Source organism: Gymnodraco acuticeps, unplaced genomic scaffold (genome assembly GCF_902827175.1).
Source record: "Gymnodraco acuticeps unplaced genomic scaffold, fGymAcu1.1, whole genome shotgun sequence".
Classification (NCBI taxonomy): domain Eukaryota; kingdom Metazoa; phylum Chordata; class Actinopteri; order Perciformes; family Bathydraconidae; genus Gymnodraco; species Gymnodraco acuticeps.
This window is the reverse complement of record NW_022991325.1, coordinates 626340-651991: the sequence shown is the minus strand read 5'-3', so window position 1 is coordinate 651991 and position 25652 is coordinate 626340. Positions and strand designations below refer to the sequence as shown.

At 41.2% G+C, this 25652-nt stretch overlaps 1 protein-coding gene across 6 annotated transcripts in view; it reads left to right on the top strand.

Annotated features, from left to right (window-relative positions):
• si:dkey-237i9.8 (platelet endothelial cell adhesion molecule) overlaps positions 1-25652 on the top strand; it is a 39492-nt gene that overhangs the window by 3315 nt on the left and 10525 nt on the right. For 2 of the 6 annotated variants that reach the window (XM_034240381.1, XM_034240380.1), the window contains exons 3-12: positions 9644-9940; positions 10307-10588; positions 11556-11825; positions 12869-13141; positions 14451-14729; positions 15822-16100; positions 18883-18984; positions 19099-19129; positions 20204-20283; positions 24206-24259. In XM_034240381.1, the coding sequence (XP_034096272.1) occupies positions 9644-9940; positions 10307-10588; positions 11556-11825; positions 12869-13141; positions 14451-14729; positions 15822-16100; positions 18883-18984; positions 19099-19129; positions 20204-20283; positions 24206-24259 (1947 nt within the window). Of the gene's footprint in view, positions 1-9643; positions 9941-10306; positions 10589-11555; positions 11826-12868; positions 13142-14450; positions 14730-15821; positions 16101-18882; positions 18985-19098; positions 19130-20203; positions 20284-21200; positions 21774-24205; positions 24260-25652 lie in introns of those variants that run through there. The other 4 variants (XM_034240383.1, XM_034240385.1, XM_034240382.1 and 1 more) reach the window with 4 other exon arrangements.

The following is a 25652-nucleotide window of genomic DNA, read 5'->3' as shown; positions in this document are numbered from 1 at the left end:
CTGATTGGATGCTGCAGCGCATGCACTGATCTGATGCTTCTTGACATGAGAGCAGTTACTAGCGGAGTGAAGAAAACACATGAAACTCACGGGACTCACTCCTCAGTTTATTATAATAATAATAATAACTTTAATATATATAGCGTCTTTCATCAGCCCAAGGTCGCTTAAACAGTGTTTTGTTTCAATTAATGTATCATTTAGTTAAAAATATGTGATATATCTGAACAACAGTGGACAATCCAATGAATGTTAATCTAACTGGGTTTTGATAGATAACATATCTCTTTTTCTTCTCTCAATAATTGTCATTCTTTTGTGCACTCAAATCAATATTAATCAAACTATTGTTCGTTTATACATTTTAAGAATGGCGTTTATCTTTTTTTGAGAATTAGTTATTTTATTTATTTGGGTCTACAACAGATGATACAAATGTTTACTGTATGTCAGTAAATGTGTGCTAACAGAGGCGGGGGTGTTTGTGAAAAAAACGGGGAAAGAGCTGGCTGCTGTCAGAAGATCAGCTGTGCAGCGTCATCACAAACAGATGTCGCTTCACGTGACGCTCCGAGGAAAGGACATCATCCCATTGCTCTTAAAACTCATTTCCCTGCTTCTTCTCCCTTCTCGTGGTTTCCAGACGCAAGTGAGGGACGCAATGATTGCATTTAAGAGAAGTGAGAAGCAGCCCATGAAAGTGTTCACATTCTGCCAAGTCAATAACGCAGTTGGGCTGCTGTCATCAGTCCAGAGACCATGAGGCTTAGAATTAAAAAGTAAACCATCATTGCTAACTGTGAAGAGATTAAAAACATTTTGTTTAAAAACCAAGCAACATTTAGGCTAGATACATACAAAGGGAACGTTTTTTTTATTTTTTATTTTTTCAAGTGTATGAGCTTCTTTTCCACTGTCAGCATTATAGTATAATAGATGGTGGTTACCCAGTTTGCAGTGGTATAAAGTAAACTAAGTACATTTACTCAAGTACTGTATACTTTAGTACAATAATAGGGGCTTGTACCTTACTTGAATATTTCAATGTTTTTCTACATCGTACCCCTACTGTACTGCAATTCAGAGGTAAAAGGTTGTACTTTTACTCCACTACATTTATTTAATCCCTTTAGTTACTTTACAGATTTGGATAAATGATGTGAAATATAATCAACTCTTAAATCAAACTTTAGTTACACCTGGAGTAAATTCCCATGCTACCCTGTATACAAAGTCATTAAGGTGCTGTTTACACAGGAACGGAACGGGTTTTATTCGCTACTTTTCTCTTTCGTATAGCCCGTCGTTCACACGAGGCCGTAACGGAACCGCGGAAACGGACCCCTAAAACGATAACGGATCCCAAGGTGGATAGATCTGCGGACGGAACACTCTGCGGGGCCAAACGGCTCTGTGTATACGTCCTATACCAGGGGTGCCCAACCAGTCGATCGCGAGATGTGTCTAAAAATAGAACAACAATATTCTGTTTTATCGTTAATGTCCTATAACATAATCTTCCTGTGCCAGAATAATGCACTTGAACGCATCAAAGCTTTGTGATTGGCCGGCGTGACCCCATGTTTCGGGGCGTGGCTGGTGGGCAGTGCGCTGACGTTGTCCGTGTCAACAGGAGTGACAGTCCGCACACACACAAGACCGCAATTATGGCAAAAGCAAAAAAGCCCAAAATATATAATTTTCACTCCGAGTGGGAGGATGATTATTTGTGTATCTATTCCAATTCAAAGTCCATCTGTCTCATCTGCAATGCGAGCGTGGCTTTATCGAAGAAGGGTAATTTAGGAGCGGCATTTCAAAACGGTGCACAAATGCTACGAGACGGAATTCCCTCCTTATTCTGCCCTACGCTCCCAAAAGGCGAGGGACCTGAAAGGACAGCTAAATGCACAGCAGTCCATTTCCACCAGGCCCAACAACAAGAGCAAGGCTGCTACCATAGCATCTTAACGTGTCAGTCACGTTCTTGCGTAACACATGAAGTCTTTCAAAGACGGCGAAGTTGTGAAAGAAGCATTCCTGGAGGCTGCCGACGCGCTTTTGGCACACAGTAAAAACAACAGTAGCATTTCAACAGGTTTTTGATATAATAAACACTCAAGTTAGATACCGTTATTAATCAGCTGTAAGTTTTAGTTTGTTTGAACTTATTCATTATAATTATTGTACAAAATGGTATAAGAATGCAAACTTAAATTGATTATATCAATTCAGGTTAAGAAACTAGTGTTGCTTGCGTCCTATTTTAAAGGCATTTCTTTTTATACTCTACTAAAATGCAACAAAAAAAGGGTTTGATTCTATTAATTTTGTCTTTTTTATTGCACTTTGGCAGCAGATTCCTGTGTAGCTTCAGATCTGAGTTGTCTTATTAGTAAGCCTAATTTATACTTTTGTAGCAACACTATTTGTATATAATGGCAAAGAAAGGTTCAGAGTATTTTCTTTTTTCCTGTGTCATATGTGGCAGCACTGTTCAATGTTTCTTGAAAACATTACCCACTGTAGTATGTGACGTGTGAATAAACTCCAACTCTGTATTAGTGTTGCACGGTGTACCGATACTTGAAAGGTACCGCGATACCCTGCCGTTAAAAACGTTACGATTCCTCCGTTTCATTAGTATCGGTACTTTAAGAATGACGGGGAAAAGTACTCCGGTGAGAAAGCGCCGTTTTAATAAGAGCCGTGTATGTTCCGCGCTCTGCTTCCACTCCCTGCACTGCAGCCGTGCCTGCAGTCCCGCGCCTCTCAAGCACGCTCAAAGTCCCTCCCCTCTTTCGTGCACGCGCTAGCTGCCAGAGCATGTGAGAAAACGGGGAGCAAGTGGCTGCAAGTGGGAGTGCAACTGCCGCTGCGCCTCGGCTTGTTGACAAAAAAGACACCAGAAGCGAAATTTGGAAGTATTTTAGCTATATCTCTGACAGTGAGGGCAAGTCTACGGACACCACGAGGCCTGTCTGTAAGACATGTTTTAGATCCCTGCAAACCAAGGGAGCCAACACATCAAACTTAGTTAAGCACCTCGCCGACCGGCATCCAGAGCTGTTTAAAGAATTTAAAGACAGACAGGTTAGCGAATGTGATAGATAACATAATTACATCATGCTCAAGCCCATGCCCTCAAATCTAAGTAAAACAAGTGTAATTTATGTTGTGACAAACGAACGTTTTAGTAGTTTGACGAGGCAATTAATGGCAATGATAACTGTCTAATATGGCTACCTTTTTAGCTAACTTACCAATGTGGCTAACATCTGCAATGTACATTTTGTCAATAATTATTTATATTACTGTACTATTACATGTTAATAAAATATAAAGTTAACTATCAAAGAAATCACATAAACTCAAGTATAAAGAAGAGACCATGTTGTAAGAAAACACTTAACAGATAAACTACAATTTTATTGATCATGAAAATAATAAAAGAAAAGTATCGAAAAAGAATCGCAATCACAATTCTTGACTTGGTATCGGTATCAAAACCAAAATGTTGGTATCGTGACAACACTACTCTGTATCAACAACACTGTTGTGTAACTTCAGTTAAATACTTGTATGTGTGTAGACAGGGTTGGGTTGTAACGGAATACATGTAACGGCGTTACGTAATCAGAATACAAAAATCAAGTAACTGTATTCAGCTCGCGTTACATTTGAAAAACGAGTAATCTGATTACAGTTACTTTCGTAAACCTGAAGTGAATACATTTTGGATTACTTATTGGAATTATTGGTGGAAAGATTTCCTCACAACATTGAATATTCATTACTAAAGGTACAGCCGAATCATCACAGCCCACAAAACCTATTACCGCCGCAGATGGACCAAAAAAGCGTTTGAAAAAAAATCGCGGGTCCGCTCAGTGAAACAATAACAGCGAAACATGGAGGAACACAAGTCTGCGTTTAAATCGCGTGTGTGTGGTTAAAACACATCAGCCTGCGGTCGCTCTTTCTTTAGCCTTACTAATGATTATTTCTGAAGGTAAACACAGTGAAGGCGGTGCGTGAAAGGCACTGCGTGCTCGTCTTCTCAGAGGCTGAGTTAACCCTCCCGCTGCCTCCTGGTGCTGCAGAGATTTCATGAAGTGAAGGAGGTGTTCCTTCTATAAAACAGCTGCGGGCAGCAGATACTGTGAGAGTCACGGACATGAATTCATAGATCAAGGCAGACTGGTGCACACACTCTCCTGTTTTGCCAATCCGGTGCTTAAACAAATATAGCTCTACACCCCTGGCCGTAATGTCCTTCAAATGAAGTCCGAGTTTGACATTTTAATTCATGTCCTGCCAACACTGGCAGGACAGAAGGCGACACGCTCGTTCTAAGCCGTGTCCCTCACTCCTCACATCCCAAACTGCATCCCCAAAAAGTTAATTATGTTGTTACATCGTTTCAGATGTTGTGTTTCAGTTGTGCTCTTGATAAGCCATTAAAACAGTAAAAACACATTCCTTTTGCTTTTTGTGTCTCCTGTTCACCAAAACATACCCATCTGTGATGGAAAAAGAAAGTAATCCAAAAGTAATCTAAAAGTAATCTGATTACGTTACTTTTTTAAGACACGTAACTGTATTCGGATTACTTTCAGAGCCATGTAATCAGTAATCAGTAACTGATTACATTTACAAAGTAACCCTCCCAACCCTGTGTGTAGATTAGAAAGAGGTAAGATAAAGGATCTGCAGTATTTTATGAAGTATTAATCACAAAGGTCAGTTTTATTCAAGTAGAAGTGTGTATTTACCTGGTAGTAGGCTGTCAGTAATGGCTACGCCTCTCTATCTGGACTGGTAGATCTCGGCAGACTGGCCACTTTAAAAGTAGCTCTCGGTTCAAAAAAGGTTGGGCACCCCTGCTCTATACGATCATTTTCCTGATAACGATGAAGCCATAGCCCCACCTCTCCCCAACTCTGCTGCTCACTGCTGTTGGTTCGTTTGCATTTCGTTTGCGTTTGCGTTCCCGTGTAAATGGAGCCTAAAACTAGCTGCACCTTTACCAGCTTTGATAACACTTTAATGATAAATAATTATAAAACATATATTATTCTGAAATGGACCAATCTGCACAATGACTACTTTTACTTTTGGTACTTGAAGTTTATTTTGATGTTAATACTTTTCGACTTAGTAACATTTAATGCAGGACTTTTACTTGTAACAGAGTATTCTTGCTACAGTATTCCTACACATTATTCCTACATTGAAGTGGTACTTCTACTTTTACTCAAGTACAAGATGAGTACTTCCTCTGCCAGTATGGAGAAACAGAGTTTTGGCACGGAAGCTAAGCATTGGATTGCTGTGAATGGGGGCAACAGAAAAATAAATAAGAGTGACTTAAAAGTAAAGCCCATCTAAAAAAATCTATTCAGTTTAAAGTGGACCTATCATGCTATATTTGAACAATATAGTGTAGGGCCATACCTATATAAAGTATATAAATATAGTTTTTTTTTCAAAATACCAAACAGATCCTGCATTTTAGCCATGCCTCATTTCGCTCTATTTGCTCTTTCCAGCCCTGTTTTTGCAAGGGCTGATTCTGTGACGTAGCTTTAATGCAAATGAGCTGCAGCTGACCACGCCCCCCTGCAGGAGAGGGGAGCCTACTTTGAGATCAGCTGCTGGGCTGTCAGAAGAGGGGGAGAAAAAGAGATCTCTGTCCTTCGTGTTTTATTCTTATGTGATTATATAGTCATTATTCATTTGTTTTAAAGCTCAATAAATAACAAAGACGACCTTTGACCGGCACTTTTCTAATTTTGTCCAGAAGATTTAAACTTTAACGGACATGTTGACCGGCGAAAAAAACTGAAACTCTGCCGCACGGTCCTCTCGTCCCTTGGAAGAGGCGGAGAGGTGGGTGTTTGTCATCTGCTTGTGGCAAACCGGAGAGAATTACAGTGCTTGCCTCGACGGGGAGGGATTGCATTGAATTACAGCAGCAGCAGGCGCAAACGCTTGCCTCGGAGAGGGAGAAAAAGAGCCACAGTGGAGAATAAACAGAAGGGCAACCATGTCCAAGTCCATGTCCAACCAAGTCTTCTTCACTGCTTTTGTGGCAGACTACAGCGCCACATACAGGCCTGGCATATGTACTACAGCGTCTCCAGCGCTTTCGAGCAGCAATGGCAGGCCGTGGCCCAACCCCACATTCCCCTGATAGGTGGAGAGTTGGCCATATAGGCGGAGCTCCTCGTTCCTGACGTCAGAACAATTTCAAATCTGTATCAGTCTGTATCAGATCCGTTGCAGCCCAGTTTTTAGAGATTTGGGTATGGAGGAAAAGAGAGAGGGTTGTGTTTTCTGACACTTGGTGAGTTCCCTGACACACCGGGGACACATATTCATGTATAAAAGACGTACAAAAGTGCATTTTGCATGATAGGTCCCCTTTAAGTGAATGCTTTTTCATAGACAGTGTTGTCCAATAGGGAACTATTATATAAAATTAGTTATGCAACTTCTGTGTTCTCCCACATCAAATACTGTTTTGGTCAAAAGGAGTCTGGCAAAAATATTATGAATATAGGACACACCTTTTCTGATATATTTTTAGGTGGGCCTTTTTAAGTGGCTTCATATCTCATCAGCCCCAGCTGCTTATAAGATGCTCTTCCTTATCTACTTATATATAATCTCCCATGGTTGTTCTTTTAACAATCAGATGACTATCAACAAATTGGGGCTTGACTATGTACAGTCAAGCCCATGTGCATTGTTCCTTACGCTACTCTCATATTTATGGTATGCCGTTACCACTATGAGGAAATTCCATGGTGACAGCAGCTTCCTGAGTGCAAAGCTGACATTCAATTGTTAGCCACCTGTACTTTCAGTGGTAGTCATTTCAAATATGCCACACAATGACCCTTCTTGAGTGATGGTTTGAAGTAAATAAGGAAGTGATTCAAATGAATATATTCAATCCGCTTCTGAGGAATCTGCAAGTAACAATGTGTGGGTGTGAAAGCTCAGATATTCACGTTACAAATTCAACAAGATTGAATTGAGAAAACATAACCTCTTTAGCAGAGATGACAAACCTGTACTCTTTAGGGAAACCATAAAGCCTGCTGATATTCACAGGTAATGGTAATGTATCTGAACATGGTAAAACTTTGCACATATCCATACTTTTATTTAAATTGAGCTGATCATGAGACAAACAAAGGAATCAAGGTATATTTCAAAGACCATCTTTTTCTTTAATCATAGTGATCGAACTGTAATCAGTGTCATATTACTGTAACCAGTATTGAAAATAACATTATGTCACATGTAGTAAGGGGCGTAGTAATCAGCAGCGAACCGCTTCAACACGTGTATTTCGGTGTATTCACGGCATTCATTTTGTTATTCTACAGTATTGTTGTTTTATAGTTATTTGTGAATGTAACCCAATTTGTGTTCTTTGAAATTGAAAAGGATATCGCATTGTGTTTGTTACTTTCGTTGCAGTTGTATATGTCTTAAGTGTAATTTGGCTTGGCTTCCTATTTATGGACATTCTTTTATTTTTTAAGGAGAGGTAGCGCTGTTGACAGGAAGTTGTTGTTTCTTTGGAAACAACGTGACGGAGATTAACGGAGAAAAGTAATATCTACATATAAAGACGGAGAAAGTGAACAATAACGTTTATGGTTAAGTGTTAGCACCCCCCGAAGAGGCACAAGCTCTTACGTTGATATTGGAGATTTCAATAAATTCAATTTGAAAATAAAACGGGGAAAAAACAAACAAAACGAATATCCGAATAGTACTCCAACGAACGAATATTCGTATATTTGGGTACAGCCCTAGTATGTATAAATAAATACTAGTAACAGTGACGTGAACAGTTATGTGGAAAAAACACCCCAGATGCTTCGCTGTCGTTTCCTGAATGATAACAGGTCGCTTACGGTTGTGACCCGTTATCCCCGGTATACCCTAGTCAGCGCCCCTAGTTACACCAATCAGCGTGCGATTACCAATGCGTGACGTCATTGGTAAGCGACGGACCCCGAACACATATGGTAGGGTGAACACATATGGTAATGACACCGGCAGAACAGCTAGCTCTGCAGCTTGCAGCTTGCCTGGCTCCAAAGGGGCGTGGCCAGCAGCAGCTCCAGAGGGGCGTGGCCAGCAGCAGCTCGGTTAGATTTAAAGGGCCAGACCCAGAATCAGCACTTTTGTAACGGGCCTGAAATAGCAACACAGTCTCACAGCATTTCGTGTTATAGTCACGTAATTAATCTATTGATTTGTGTTCACCAACACGATTTCGGCATTTTTTTCGTGTCACAGAACGGTTTTAAAACAATGTAAATAATAACAAATTAGAAGGAAAAAGAGATTTAAAAAATCCAGATTTCAGTATTCTGACACAAAACGATTTTCGAAGCAATGTATTTCTGTTGGTAGTATGTTTCGTGCCTACACCAAATAATAACAAATTAGAAGGAAAAAAAGATGACAAAAAATACAGATTTCAGTATTCTGAGGCTCTGAGCCCCATTTCTTTTCCTCGTGGACGGCAAAAAAACTCAGACATTATACAATTTTAAATAAAAGGGATAGGGTTAGGCTTAGGGTAAGATATTGAGTAAGAAAATATTTTTATGAACCACACAGCTTCTGGTATTCCTAGACCCGACCGGACAAAAAGACGTGGTGCAGGCACGAAACATACTAACAATAGAAATGCATTGCTTTTAAAATCGTTCTGTGTGACACGAAAAAAATGCAAAAATCGTGTTGGTGAACACGAATAAATATTAAATTAATGTTGTGACTATAACACGAAATGCCGTGAGACTCGGTTGGAAATAGAGGGGTATGAGGCATGGCAACAATGGGTGATCTTTTTGGTATTTTGAGCAAAACACTTCAGAGACATGTTTTGTGTAGATATGGCCTTATAATATATTGTTAAAATATAGTATAATAGGTGAGCTTTAAAGGTGCCATGTCATGGCCATTTCTACTGATCATAATTCCATTGTTGAGGTCTACTAAAATAGATTTATATTGTGCAATTTTCCAAACTTACATTGGTTTCTCATACAGCATCTCTGTATAGTCTGTGTATTCACTCTCTGTCCTAAATGGCTTGTTGGAGCTCCTGCCCCCCCCCCCCCCCCTCCCTATGAGCCCAGCAAAACCCAGCCCGAAACCAGCCCGAACACACACTGGCCTGACTGGGAGTTTGTGTGTGTGCTCACACACCGACTCACAGCCTCGCCGCGTCCCGCCGTCTCATGGAGGAGAAATCGGCGGAGCTGCAGCTGAGAAAAGATTGAGTGTGTGTGTGTGGCTCCGCAGACGTGATTTAACGGCTCCACGGATTGGTCCATTTGGACCAATGGGTCCATTTGGGTATGGGCACGTCACTGTACCCAGGAAGAAAAAGATAAATGTCCAACGAGGCATTCTGGGGCAGCATAGACAGGTATTTTCTGTGTTCGAGTTTTACTCGCTACAGGGTGTACTTTGAGGGTTTGTGACTTCGCAGACCGTTTACATGCATAAAAATCTTCATAACACACAAGGGGACAGGTAAGAACCAGAAAAGCACGACATGGGACCTTTAAGTCTAATACATTTGTTTGAATATGCTCCCTAGTATTCAAGATAAGAGACATCACCCTGTCCATCGAGCCCGCTCCAGATGTGACTCGGGACACCAATGTGACTCTGAGATGCCAGGCCTTCGTCAGCAGCTCTGGGCAGGAGGCGCTGAGTCGTGAGTACAGAATATACAAGGACGGCAACACCATCTACTCCAAGAACACAAGCACCTCAGAGGATCTGCTTTACCCTCTGTCCGAGGCCCGAGTATCCAACTCCGGCAAATACAAGTGCAAGATCAGCATTGAGCAGAAAGACATGACGAGTGGAGCCAAGAAACTCACAGTAGCAGGTCGGTTTGATAATGTGGATACAGTATTATCTGTGGTTGTTTGAGAAGTTCAGGTGAATTTGATGGTGTTAGAATTGTTTTTTAAATGTTGTTAAATTAAACGCTTGTTGGCAGCATTCTCCTAAAAAAACAGTGAGATAGGCATGATTAGCATTTTTTTAAGCCATATATTGTAACTGAAACAGGAATCGAAATCCCATGCTTGGAAGTTCAAACCGTTTTTTCAAAATTAAAGTCTTAGTGTTTATGTGCAACAGCAAGTGGGATACATTCTTTAACATTGGTAGACGATGGTCTAATTTTGTTTACTTTTTTGAACCGCTGTTGGATTAAAACTGCAAATCTTCCCCCATGTTGGGTCTCCAGGCCTGTCAAAACCACTTCTCCACATTAACAAGGATGTGGTCAGTGAAGGGGAGGAGGTAACAGCCACGTGCACAGCGCCCGGCGAGACAGGATCCTTTTTTTTTTACTTCTACGAAGACACTAAAGAGATCCAGGAGAAGCAGGTAAACTCCAACCAGGCGGAGGCCAGGCTTCACTTCAGCAGCACTGGCTACCACAAAATTCACTGTGGCTATACTGTCCTTGTAACGCCAGAGTCCTTCAAGTCAAAAGAAAGCCTCTCTGTCACTGTTTCAGTCAAAGGTGAGAAGCATCTTTACATTTCTGTTATTTTCAAAGCATTGTACTGTGGCCCTGAAGTGCAAGTCAAAACAACATTTCACAAAACACTACAGCATTTCATAAAACACAACGACACTTCACAAAACCTCACAGCATTTCACAAAACACTTCAGCATTTCACAAAACCTCACAGCATTTCACAAAACACTACAGCATTTCACAAAACACTTCAGCATTTCACAAAACCTCACAGCATTTCACAAAACACTACAGCATTTCACAAAACACTACAGCATTTCACAAAACGCTACAGCATTTCACAAAACACTACAGCATTTCACAAAACCTCACAGCATTTCACAAAACACTACAGCATTTCACAAAACGCTACAGCATTTCACAAAACACTACAGCATTTCACAAAACACTACAGCATTTCACAAAACACAACAGCATTTCACAAAACACTACAGCATTTCACAAAACACTACAGCATTTCACAAAACGCTACAGCATTTCACAAAACACTACAGCATTTCACAAAACGCTACAGCATTTCAACTTTTACGGAAAGGGTATTCCTTTAGGGAGAACACTTGTTGTTTGTTATTGGACAGAGCCAGACAGAGAAGCACTGCTGTGATTGGTTGTTTTTGCTGCCAGTCAAGAAATGACACTTCGTGATCGGTCAGCACCCGACAGCGCAACATGTCCCAAAACATCAGCCGTTAGCTGTTGCACACAGAGCTCACAGCTCCTCATATCTGTTCAGAAACTGGACAAAAGTTAAACATGTAGCATTTTCTGAAATTATGTAGTGTTTTGTGAAATGCTGTAGCGTTTTGTGAAATGCTGTAGTGTTTTTTTAAATGTCGTGTTTTATGAAATGTTGTAGTGTTTTCTGAAATGTTGTTTTGACTTGCACTTCAGGGCCACAGTACATTTGAGGCGTCTCAGAGCTTTTTCTTCATTGGTTTTGTCTCCTTAGAGCTTCCCATCGTAGCGGTTTTGGAGATTTTCCCCGAGTCCAAGATCTATGAAGGAGACAAACTCGACATCTTTTGCTCGGTCAAAAACAATCCGCGCAGCACGGAAAGTATCAACCTGTACCTGAGCCAGGGGAGCCAGCTTCTCAGCAGTGGATACTCCACAGTCAACCACAGCATGGTCGCTCTGGCTAAAGACCCTGAGGAGTTTGAGTGCAGATTAGAGATGGGAAATGTTAGGAAATTTGACACAAAGGCGGTGTCAGTGACTGGTGAGTGGACAGGAAAAAGACCTGTGTGCAAACTGCAGCCTGCATATAAATGTGTAATAGCTACTGATGTGTGTTTCATCTTAAATATCAATAATTAGCATTAATACTGAGTTCTGAGTAGCTTTGTTAGCTTTGCTAGCCATTGTTAGCAATACCAGTTAATAATGCATTACGCTGTATTTGTACATACAAACTCCATAGTAAGCTTAGAAGCAACATGGCCAGTGCCACAAATAAAAGTTGAACCGTATTTTGTATGACTGATTTATTAACATATACATAGGTGTATTACTCTTACTTCAGCTTCCACTGGTTGATGTCATCCAGGAGCTTGAGCTCTGGGTTAGTGAGGTTCTGCTGACTTTTCAAGGCGTACATTTGACTTTATTGGGCGTTAAAGTTGAAATTGGACTGGGAACTTTGAAATTCTAACTTCCCAGTTCAGCTGGAATCCATTACTATATTCTTATGAATGCTACACCTGTGGAGCCCCAAAACTGATACAATGTTGTTAAATGTTATCAGACACTCAATAGTCAGTTCTTAGCTTTTCATTTCTTTTATCCAATTAACAGTATTTCTATTATTTATTGTTTAATAGAGTGCCACAGTGCCACAGTCCTAAAACCCGGAAGTAAACTTCTTCCGGTTCCTTCGTCAAAAATGCAATGCAATTTCTCCATAGGATTTTGGAAAATAGCTTGAAATAAGGTCTGTGGTTGACACACATTTAAGAGACAGATCACGTTTTGTTCAGCCGGATAATATCCACATGTCTTCCCTGCTTTTATAAGGTTATAATCATAAATCTATTGATCATAAATCTATCGATCATGAATCTATTGATAAGATTTATGATTGTTTTTTGTTGAAGGAACCGGAAGTGGTAAAATGCTAACTTACTTCCGGGTTTTAGGATGCGTCACTGTGGCACTCTATTAGTCTGACAGTCTTTTTACACATTTTGTTGTTGTAAATAAAAGCATTTCCACTCTAAGTGATATGAAAGCAGATGATGAATTGTTTTCTGTATCTATCCACAGAGCTGTTTTCAGTGCCCACTCTCACCATGTATCCTGCTGAAGTCTTTCAAAGGGAATACATGACACTAAACTGCAGAAGTGAGACCTCTGCCTCTGAAAGACTCGACAGGGACGAGTTGACATACACTCTTGATCCAACCGAAAGCCCACTGATCTCCAAAGTCAACGGAGTATTTTCTGTCAAAGCCCTGCTATATGATTTCAACTATACCTGTGTAGCTAAAGCCAAGGAGATAGTGAAACGCAGTGAAACCCTGACTGTACGTCCTAAAGGTAAGCTCACGTGATGCGTCTTTCAGAGGCTGCATTTAACAAAGTCATTTTAAACACACACCTCTCTATGTTAATGTCTTAACATCTTAACAACCTTCTCTGCCTTGGATTGGCTTAACATGATAATCCAACCCCAAGCCCTAACCAATCGTATTCATTATGCCTAAACCAAACCAATCCAAACTACAAAGCCCATCCAACGAGAAAAGTACTAACCAATCATTGCAGTGGCGTAACAAGGTTGTGATTAGCCCCGGTGCAAATATAGTTTTGGGCCCCCCATCGCCCCAAACATAAGCGCACGCTGAAGCGCTCACACACGCACGGACATACACAACCACTCAGAAGCGCCACATGTATAGGCTATCAACAACAGCCTGACAACGGCACAGCGAACTAAGAAGAGGATTAAAGCTGTTTCCTTGATGTTTGTCTCTGGGGAATGGGCCGGTAGGCCTACATAGACCAGTTGCTATAATACAGATTTTGATCTTGGCGTCGGGGCTCTCAATAGCACCATAGAGTCCCCTATCGGTTGGGGCCATTGGGGGAACTGTTGGACCACCGCCGGGCACAGCCAAATCCAGCCTCTCCTCCTTGCTGGCTGGAGAAGAAGGTTGCACAGCCACGGCCACGGATACAGCTTCACTTGTGGAGCTAGATGGCAATGATGGTGGTGAGCTATCGTTACCCTCCGGCTCCGTCTGCACGTCAACATTGCTAACGTTAGCGCTCGATTTCGAGGACGTTGTTTGACAAAAAAACTGTCTAATTTTGTCAGTTTAGCTGTTACATCTCCTTGTTCTCTCCTGTCCTTTCTCTTTGGAGCTTGTGCTTTGGTTTGCTGTACATTATAAATGCAAGCTATTACATTTTTTATAATGCTGCCAAACTTGCTGCTACTAGCTACAGTACAGTACAGTACAGGTTGATAAATGGTACGCTGGTCACGCAAGGTATCACATGACATGAAAGGGAGCAAGGTCATTGGACAGACAAATGACAAATTAATTTAGGTTGCTTGGTTACTTTGAAGACTGCGTGAACCAGTCAATGCCATTGGGGCCCCAAAAAATATATACTGTATATATATTAAAGTTTCTTTTTTTTTTTGCATGGGCCCCTTGCTAGTTACGCCACTGAATTATTGGTTTGTCATGACTCCGCCATACTAGGAAAAGCACATTTGTGCCCAGTCCTATTTTTACAATGTTGAGCCTTTGAAGACTCAAGCCCCTGAGGGATCAGGGTTTAGTTTTTAGAGGTAACATTGGCCAGTGTGTCTTATTTTTCCCCTTGTTCTTTTCAGTTGCTGTCTCAACTCCCAAGATCTCGGTGGTCGGCAGGGTGGTTATAGGACAGTCCTTCAAGATCCTCTGTCAGTCGGACATTGGCAGCCTGCCGATAAACTACACTTTGCTGTGGGGGTACGACCAACTGAACATAACCACCGTCAAAGAGCCCTTTCAACAAGCCCTCTTCACCGTCACCGTCAGAAAGTCAGATGAAATAAGCAAGTACATGTGTGAAGCAAGGAATGGTCAGAAAGAAGCCCCACTCAGCAAAAGACTCAACGCTACAGTCATAGGTAAATATTAAAAACAAGTATGTTCCTCCATTTTTACATGTATAATGGTTGATTTGCTTTATCATTGTTGCTTAATCCAGATCAATCAATTAATTTGATGGGAGGCGTGTGGTGCAGTGGGTTGTGCGTTGTTGCTCCTGGGGTCCACAGTATTGAGTATGTAAGTCGCTTTGGATAAAAGCGTCTAACAAGTGACATGTAATGTAATGTATTTACCGCATGATAATGGATTTGCCATATCGGCCATATACATTAAAACTATGGACAAATTAACCTCAATATCCATTTAGTACTGGAGCCTTATTGTGAAGCCTTTACATTACCGTTTTCAGCAGATGGAGTTTGTCAAATTGTCCTGAATTGTGCATGCTCACCTTTTCATTTTCTGAGCACTTTTAAAACGTTTTATGTCTCGAGTTCCTGGCCTTTATGACAGCATTTGACAGAGCATCTCACCTCAATGTCTCTTTAGTTACTCTGGTCCGTTCTAATGTGTCACATCGTCTTAGCTAGATCAAGTTCGCCCATCGGCCATAGAACAATTATTCAAGCTGCTGCTTCCAATGTAGAGATTTAACTTAAAATGTCCCTTTTGTTTGAGGAAATAGTTTGACATTTTGGGAAACATACTAGTCACTTTCTGACAAAGAGATAGATGGATTCATACCACTCATTTTTGTTTGATATATTAAGTTATCACAAGCAACCAATTAGCTTTGCTAGCACTAAGACGGGAAACGGGGGAAGAAGCTAGCCTGGCATTGCCCAACGGTAACAAAATATACCTAGCAGTATCTCTATACTAACATAATAACACATCAGGTGTAGTTTGTTTAATCTAAACAAAAACAGATTTCTACAATAAAATGTTGATGTTTTACAGGTGGCTAAGCTAAGCTAACCGGTTGCTTGCGGTAGATTCATAACTCTCATACAAACATGAGAATGGTTTTGATCTATTAATCTAAATTAACTAATAAGTATACTATTCCTAAATCAAATGATAGAGTGTGATTTTGTGATTTCTTGTAATGTCTTAATGACTCATATACACTGTTGGCTTACCTCACCTCTTTCCTCCCCCTTTTCCAGTGCCGCTCACAAACCCGATTCTGACCGTCCTCCCCCACCTACCAGAAATCTCTGAGGGAGATCATCTTTACCTCATATGTGGAGTAAATGGAACTCCGCCGGTCACGTTTAAGTGGTACCGTGTTGGCAATGAACATCCGCTGTATACCATCACCACCCACATGAACAACACGAACTACCGAGTGTCCGCGTTGTCCAAAGAGCACAGCGGGATGTACTACTGCGAGGCGATCAACCACGCCAACATTCTGGTCCGCAGTGACCTGGTCACCATAGAGGGTGAGACCAATCGATCTTTACACTCAGTAAGGGACTGCTACTGGTCCAGACCTGTACTTCTGTGACCCTGACCTCTGGGGCATACCAAACTGTCTCTTTAGAGAGATATTTAACAAAAATCAAAGATACCTAGTTAAAGGAATACTTCACCCACAATGTGATAATCATTCTATCCGTTCCTCAGCCTGCGTTACCTGGAATTCTTCAAAAAAAATGTTTTCACTCCATGGTAAATAAAAAATTGATGAATTTAAGTAAATGGGGGCAGAGTTAAACAACAGCAACACTTTTTAGAAATATTTTTGGGGAAAACAGTTACACAACTGTTACAAAACTGTCACACAACTCGTCTCATTTAGGGCTGATTATTTCTCAAGAACATGCACTTTTACTGGGACCATCCTCTTTAAAGGGGCTCTGTGATTCTTCGGGGGTTTTCCCTCTCCTCTAGTGTGTTATATAGATTTTTGAGGGAGTTTCTCTCCCACACATTCCCCCCCTGCCCTAAACACCTCCATTGTACTCCTTTGTTTACTTCCGTAACATAAATCCATCACTCAGTAACACTCACGCTATTGGCTAGCACTCCAACACTTTGTACGTGATAAAATATGAGGAGGAAGATCTCTAGGCGGTTGACCAATCAAAGAGAGACAAAGAAAGAGCTCTTCGAACATTAAAGCATGGAGACATGTCACAGTAGAGACACAAAATGCAAATATGACTCTGAACTAGGGATGGGAATTTGAAAGCAAATGTATATTCGAATATTCGACCCCCAAAGAAACGGTTAACCGATTAACCAAAATGTACATATCCTATATCCCAAAACAAATATACAACAAAAAAAAAGAAGACATTTAATTTTGAAAAATAAATAAAGACATGTTCAAATAAGTATAGAAACCAAGTCGTATTCGTCAAATGTATTGAACTGGTGATCACAGTGTGAACAGTTGACAGCTATAGGCCTACAGCTTTCATGCTTAAAACATAACTTGGTTTTTAAATGAAAGAGGGATCAAACAACACGAACAACATAACGGGTCAGGGTAACGTAACCCTATTACAACAGAGATCAACAACCTATAACAGGGCCTATGCACAGAGTGCAGCTATTCAATACTCATTCTTCTTTAAGAATATGAGCATGTCTACTCAGGGGAGAGGCGGGTGCGGAGGCGATTCACAATCAGGCCAGCTGTAGAGAAGACCCTCTCAGCTGGAATTTGGGCATAAGATGAGGTTTGAGTCTGCGTGATCTGCGTGTGGGGCAGCAGCCATATCGTTAGCTAGAACTAGCTAGATCTGATGGATTTGGACATAAATGCGAGTGAAGTATAACCGGACGCAAGAGAGAGATCAGCACCTGCAGCTCTGCCCGCTGTGAGGGACCGGTGAGCGGAGCAAAACACACCTTTAGACCCAACACATTTAGCTATGGCACTGTCGTATACATTGAATTATTCCATTTCATCATATGTAATCAACTTAGGCACCCCTCCCAAAAAACAAATTATTGTCTGCAGTGTTTTTCTCTAGGTTTCTGCCTCTGTCTCTGCTAGCTCCATGTGTGTGGGGAAAGCCCTGCACTGTGAAGCACAAGAGCAGAGCATATTAATGACTGAGTGAAGCTGTAGCAGTGCTCATAAAATGAATATATGGGAAACACTGAACAGATGTATGGCTTTGGGTAGGCCAAAATGATTTATTAAACACATTTTTTTTTTGTTCTCCGCCACATTAGGTCTTTCGGGGAAAGAGACAACATTTGTTTTGGTTTCATACATCTGGGATTTTGAGTGTTATACAATACTCAATACTACACTGTACAAGTGTTTGTCCACTGCTTTAAAGTCAAAACTGCTCCACCAATCTGAATCTGCTCAAAGATTGTAGACCAACCCTTTGAGAGACTATATCAATCGACCTACCATAATAACATATGCAGGTTGGCCAACAACATCATCTCTGACCCTAACCATGTCCTGATCAGCGAATATGAATTGTTACCATCAAATCGGAGAAACTGGGTCCCACGATATAAGGTTAGACTGAAGCGCTCCTTTGTTCACCAGTCAGTCAGTCGAAGTTAAATCCCAGGTAAAATGTACGTTAGAGGGACTCGAGCATGTTGTCTTCAGTGATCATGATATCATGTTTAATGTTTGTTTCCTTGTATCTTGTCTTAAAAAGTTATCCTTGTTCATGTCGCAAGTGGAGCTGCAACTTCATGTCAGACTTGAGCTGACATGAAGTTGCATAATGTAACGTATTGTATCGTATGTATTGTAACCTAGCGTAACGCAACACAACGTAATGTCACGTATCGTTACGTTTCGTAACGTATTGTACTGTATCTATCTTAACGTAACGTAATTCAATTTAAGGTGCCTATCGTATTGTATAGTTTTATATAGTTTTGTATCATGTCCTATTGTTTCGTATCGTATTGTTTTGTATGATATAGTATCGAATCATATTGTATTGCATTGTTTCATATCGTATGATCAAACACAATACAATTATCACTTTGTCCTTCATAGGACAAAGTGATAATTACAGAAGACCGAAATGTAAGGAAGAGAGGGAAGATATCTGCCAGCTGTACTTGGTTGTTTGAATCAGAGCTCTCAGCTTGGAAATAAGAAACCCCCTTGCATTTGAGCATGCTTCATTGACAACATTGGATTTTAGGGTTGTCCTGTCTCATTGTATTCCATTCTCTTTTTCCCCCTTTTCTGCTTGTTTGTCACTGAGTTTCTGTGTCTCTCTCTTATAGTGCGCCTGGCGTTGTGGAAGAAAGTGCTGATCGGGGGTTTCTGTCTGCTGGCGCTGTCTGTGTTGGTGGTGGTGGTTGTGCTGTGCTTCAAATCCAAGAGAGGTAGAGAGACCTACAGTCCTCCAGCAACTCAGCCCTCATATATCTAACTATGTATCAAACTTCCCTCACCTACTTCCTCCTGCTCCTCTTCTCACCTCTCCTCTCTTATTGTAGGTAAAAGAGAAGCAGCTGCTGAATTGTCAGTGTGAGTTGGCTAAACTACTTGCTTCCTCTGAATGTGACACATACTGTGGAAGTTAGTGACAGTGTATCTAGTTTTATTAGCTTGATAGATGAGGGCCTATTCGTTAATTCTTTTTATTGAAGTCCTTTAAATAACCAAACTGATTGTTTTGCAATAATACAAGAACCCTCTGCAAAACCACAAAATGCTTTACTCCTGTTTAAGTGAACGTGTTTATTAAAAAGGTGTATAGGTGCAGGATGGCAGATATTGTTATGTTGGGTCAGAGCCCTGTCTCCTGACTCAGCAATATTTAATATTTAATTAATATAATAAATGTTACTTTTAAACCCCTAAGGAATATTGCAGCAGAAAGCGATTGCGCCATAAAAAGTCTTGCGTAAAGTTAAATGGTGCAGTATTTTCCAACTAGCCAAAGGTCCATTGTTCTGATATTAAGATGAGCCTACAGAGGAGGGGTTACGCCCTAAAGAACCATGATCTTTTGAAATATGTATGAAAAATAGATTGAATAAATGATGGTAATACAGTACTAGTGCACATTAGTATGAATGAATATATATTCACTTGTAGAGTTATATAATGTAATAAATAAGAACAGTTATTGGCAGAATAAAATATGAGATAAAAAAACCTTATCGTTCCCCCACCAGGAAAAATAATAGCAGCTCAAGAGCAAAAAAATGAATGCAACAAATAACAGCTCATTCCTTATATGCAATTCTCCCTTGTACAGATATTTACGTCATTGATATTGAACCTATAACTATCAAATAACACATAGTGTGTAGCATTGTGATTGTGAAAAACAATTTAAATTATATGAATATAATATATCAATATATATATATATATATATATATAATTTGCAAATAAAAGTACAGGAAAACAGAAAATGTACAAAATCTCCCAAACTTAAAGACCACTGATATAGTTTAGAGTGCATTATAAGTTTGTATCAGAATGTGTTACATATCGTTTTTACAGCATGCATATTCTTAGGATCATTTTGGCTTGAATCGTTTTTTCCTTGACATCACTGCCCAAGTTGACTTTATTTTCATCATCTCTCAGAAAGCCTTCGCGCCCTAAATCAGATGACTCTTTAACAGTGAATCTAACCCACGACACAGAGGTTTATAACGCAGCCACAGGTAGCTTGGTTTTAATATTCTCCTGTGTACCACTGACTGTCCTCATTAGTCATAATCCTAACAGCCATGAGTCATTTCTCTCAAAAGTCATAGCATGTTTCCTGTTGTAGCCTCAGCAATCCATTCTCATCCCATGATCATTGTTCTAAAACGCATGCAGGGCCATGTTGCAGTGACCTGGTCACCTCTGTTTATGTAACTGTCTATGTTGTAGATATCCTGTGTAAATTGATGTGCATGCACAACACGTATATGTTTCAGAGTATTGTCTTCGTCTGTCTCTGACTTATTTTGCATGTACATTGTGTTTATGTCTGTGTATTTTCAGAGGCCGAAAAAGTAGGATGTTGTTAGAATACAGTTGTTGTAGCAAGTAAACTACCCGAGGTACGAGCTGTGTTCGCACAGGAACAACCTGCTTAAGGCTAGTCCACACGTACATAGGTATTTTTTAAACAGGGTATTTTTCATGTATTTTTCAAAGCAACTTCAAACAAGCACGATTCAAAGAAAATCTCCATCAGGATGATAATACACAAATACTGGCTACCACTGACATTAGCGGCGGTGTAGCAGTGACCTCTATAGCACATGTTGACCCCTTTGTTACTCAAAGTAACATGCAAAATGTGCGGAGTTCAAAACTTCACCTCTTTTTGTGTCTAACAAATCAAACAATGGCGTAAGGATCTTTAAAAGTCTGGTTTCCATCACATCTCACACTGAAAACAGTCTTATAAAATCTCTATTTTCAGTGATCTAAAAGGTTGTTTGGTACTGTGCGATTGATTAAAAGTCTATGTTTAAAAAGCACCCATGTACGTGTCGACTGGGCCTCAGTAGTTAAACCGTAGTACATGACATTGATTATCAATTGTTGCCAACTGCTTAGAGTGCGCATTATCATCCTCTTCCAGACGCAGCGCCACTCTATGATGGCACGGAGGGGAGAGTGACCAATGGGGCGCGAGATAGCGTGGCGTCGCTTCCCGCTGACATCAGCAACAGGAGCAGCTACAGTATCCCAGCCACAGTCTAGAGGTGCCCCACACTGGGCTGGACATTTGTATTTACTTTCAAAGAAACAGAAGTTCAAAGAAAGGACTTTGAGAGTAAAAAGGAAAAGAACACAAGATACAGTAATCCTGTTTGTGATTTGGACACTTTCTACACTGAGGTGTTTTCTCAGTAAAAAGGATGTAAATCAGAAACTGCTGCTCCCTCTCCCCTCCTCCTTCAATCTAGGTGGCCTTTGGTTTTACATGTAACGTTACTGTATTTGTATATTCCCTCACCATGTCCTCGTGATGTCATTTCCTTAATTGTTGCAACTGCTCTGTTTGTCTTTTCTGCATGTTTAATCTTTGTCACTGACTGAGTTGTATACATTTTATCACCATCGCAGGAAATGTGTGTATATATTTTTGGTTGATCTGTTGACTGCAAGGTTGGAAGAGACGGTTGTAGAATAAAGATGGTGGTTTTATTTAGAAGTGTGTCAGTACATTTCATTTTGCTCCTGCTATTGTAGATAATGCACGAAATGCAGTCAAAGAACGAGATTAGTATTATAGTTATTGCTACCTGCATCAATCTTCTATTTCAGTATGTGCTGGACCACATGTGTCAAACTCAAGGCCCGGGGGCCAAATCAGGCCCTTGGTGGATTTAATTTCGGCCCACAGGATCATTTCTAATTACTATTAGATCTGGCCCGCTGGCATATTGCACGCACACCTTCACTCCATCTTGAGGGTTTCCTCCGCTCAGAGCCTGAGCCCAAACATTGATGACCTTGCCCCCAAGATGAGATGCCAAGTATCTGAACTAGCATCACAGAGCAGCACACTGAGTTTCAATGAACTGTAGGAATGTGGAATGTTTCCTTTTGTACTTTTTCTCTCACGACAACAGGGCATGTTTGGTTTTTTCTTTGAGGGAAATTGTTTTTTTGAAGCTGTTGTTGGCCTGTGGGAAAATGTAATCATAAGAAATGACTCGGGAAAAGCTGCAGATAGAGCCATAAGAAATTAATGCAACTAATTATTTAATGTTGTTTTTATTGGCAATAATTTAAGCTTTGTTAGTTCCAGGTTTAATATGTGCAATACGTTTATTTCAATACGTTTTGCAATAAACATTGAACCAGTCCGGCCCTCGACTAGTACCAATTTTTTAATTTTGGCCCACTGTTTATTTGAGTCTGACACCCCTGTGCTAGACGATGCGACTATCCTAAGCAAAGGTCCAAGACAAGAATACCAACATTGCATGAAGTTGATTCATATCCCAAAAAAGAATGCAAAACCTTCCTTGAAAAGTTTAAAGAATAGAGTGCAACAAACTGTTGGCACAGATTTTAAGAGGGGGGGTTGATAAAAACTACTTGCGTTGGGGAAGGCAAGTTTGAATGCATGCAGCAGGTAGAGGAAATGAATGAATAAGCCTTGCTTGAGTTGTTTGAGAGATTACATTACTAACTGGGAAGTTGTTTTAGCCCAAAGTTATTGTGCAGCCGCTGCTGGATTAACAGCCTATTGTGCACAATATGTGCAGGGGGAGATTTCCCATTTACCAGAGGAAGACTTGAAATCTGCTCCTTTGTTACTTTTATTTTTAAGAGTATTAATGTCTGCACTGAAGGCTAAATTGTAGAGTTTTGCCACGAAGCAACGGTCATTACAGTCCTTGACAGCGGTCTGTTCTACTGGATTTACAAAGTGTCACATGTTCTGAATTGACCAATCAGAACTTTATTTAGCCTCTGTATTGTTTATGGTTGAATGTGGGCCGCAAACATTTTTTTTATTCTTAAGTGGGCCTTGAGTTGAAAAAGGTTGGGAACCCAGTGGCGTAACTATCGACGGTGCAGCCGGTGCAACGCAGAGCCAGCCAGGCCCCAATGGCATTGACCGGTTCACGCAGTCTTCAAAGTAACCAAGCAACCTAAATTAATTCGTAATTTGTCTGTCCAATGACCTTGCTCCCTTTCATGTCATGTGATACATTGCGTGACGAGCGCACCGTTTAATCAAGCTGTACTGTACTGTAGCTAGCAGCAGCAAGTTCGGCAGCATTATAAAAAAATGTAATAGCTTGCATTTATAATGTACAGCAAACCAAAGCACAAGAGCGGCGCTCAGGAGAGAACAAGGAGATATAACAGCTAAACTGACAAAATTAGACGTTAGACGTTTTTTTTTTTCATAAATCAAGCGCTAACGTTAGCAATGTTGACATGCAGATGGAGCCGGAGGTTAGCGATAGCTCACCACCATCATTGCCATCTAGCTCCACAAGTGAAGCTATATCCGTGGCTGTGGCTGTGCAACCTTCTTCTCCAGCCAGCCAGGAGGAGAGGCTGGATTTGGCTGTGCCCGGCGGTGGTCCAACAGTTCCCCCAAGGGCCCTAACCGATAGGGGACTCCATGGCGCTATTGAGACCCCCGACGCCAAGATCAAAATCTATATTATAGCAACCGGTCCATGTAGGCCTACCGGCCCATTCCCCAGAGACAAACATCAAGGAAACAGCTTTAATCCTCTTCTTAGTTCGCTGTGCCGTTGTCAGGCTGTGGTGGTCTGAGGCCAGGGCAGGCTGTTGTTGATAGCCTACATGTGGCGCTTCTGAGTGGTTGTGTATGTCCGTGCGTGTGTGAGCGCATCAGTGTGCGCTTATGTTTGGGGCGATGGGGGGGGCATCAAAACAATATTTGCACCGGGGCCAATCACAACCACTGTCGGGACCGCTGCCCTAATAAGTTTTTCAAACACACATCACCTAGATTTAAAGTGATATCTACATGTGGCTCCATAAAGTGTAATTGTATTGCTAATTACATATTATTGTTACATGGTACAATTTTACAATGTAAAATAAGTCTTGGTTATAATCAGATATGTATCTTTCTGTGTTTCACAGTGCGAGTTGAGGGAGCTGCAGTCAGTGTGTGGAGCGAGCGGCGTCCTGCAGAAGGTAAGCTGGACTCTTCGTATCTGTTCTATACTGTCAACACGTTCTCACTCCCAACCTGTCACATGTTGACGGACGGTCAGGGCCCCTCCCCGTCACTCTATTACGGACAGGGTAGCCTACCCCTTGAGAGTCAGTTTTCAACGGGCAGGGCGTCCCATAGACCTTCATAGACCTCCCATAGCGTTGATAATAGACGCAATGAGAATGCTCCCCGACGGTCAGTTGTTATTGTCAATATTAATATAATATTTTTTTTTTTTTATAGTCACACTCGATTTCGCCGATTTTCTTGTTGTCCCAGCTGGTTGACACCTCTTTTAGCAGAAACAAAGGCTACATTAATGTATTAAATCGATGTTAATCCATGTGTGTGGTTGTGGAATTAATGGACGTGCCGTTGTGCGATTGCGTTGCCAGGAAAACTCTTCGACTACAACCCTAATTATATTTATAAACATTTTAGAAGGCCTCACGAAATACTTTAATGTAAATTAAAATGTAAATGTGAAGGGATGTGTGTAATTTGGTGATTGACATTATTCACCCACGGATCTATGGGTTGGGGTATTGTTCCGCACGGACATTTTAGTTAACCGGACTTCCTGTTGATGTGAAATCCGCAAAAAAACGTTTTAAATAAAATAATACTTTATTCCGAGTTTGCTTGCTTTTCTATTTGGAGGTCATCACATAACGGCATTGTAATACACGGTTCGGCTGCATTAAATATTACTTATCTGCCGTAGTTCGCTATTTATAGAGCCCTGGTGAGAAGACTTCTAGACAAACAGGAGAATGGCCGCCAAAACTGAAAACGTGACGTGGATCATAAATATATCAGGCGGGACAAGGCGAGGCCCGGCCCGGGCCCGGTCCGAGCACTCACACAGACCCACAGCCAGGCTACGGGTGTGTGTGTGTTCCGGCCGAGCTCAGGCCTCGCCGTGTCTCGCCGTCCCGCAGACCCCACGCAGCAACCAGGAAACAACACCAGCAGCAAGCCAGGTGCTGTGTTGGCGAGCCCCGCCAACACAGCACCCAGACCCCACGCAGCATTCTCATCTGTTTGTGATTGCTGGTGTCATTTTCTGGTTGCTAACGCCATTGTAACACATAATCACTGATGTTCCACTGTAACGGTGATGGACTCATCAGAACAGAGTGGGCGAGCTGACCAATCAGAGCACACAGGGAGGGAGGGAGGGGGGGGGGGGGGGGGGGGGGCAGGAGCTCCAACAAGCCGTTTAGGACAGAGAGTGAATACACATAGGCCTACTATACAGAGATGCTGTATGAGAAACCAATGTGAGTTTGGAAAATTGCACAATATAAATATATCCTAGTAGACCTCAACAATGGAATTATGATCAGTAGAAATGGCCATGACATGGGA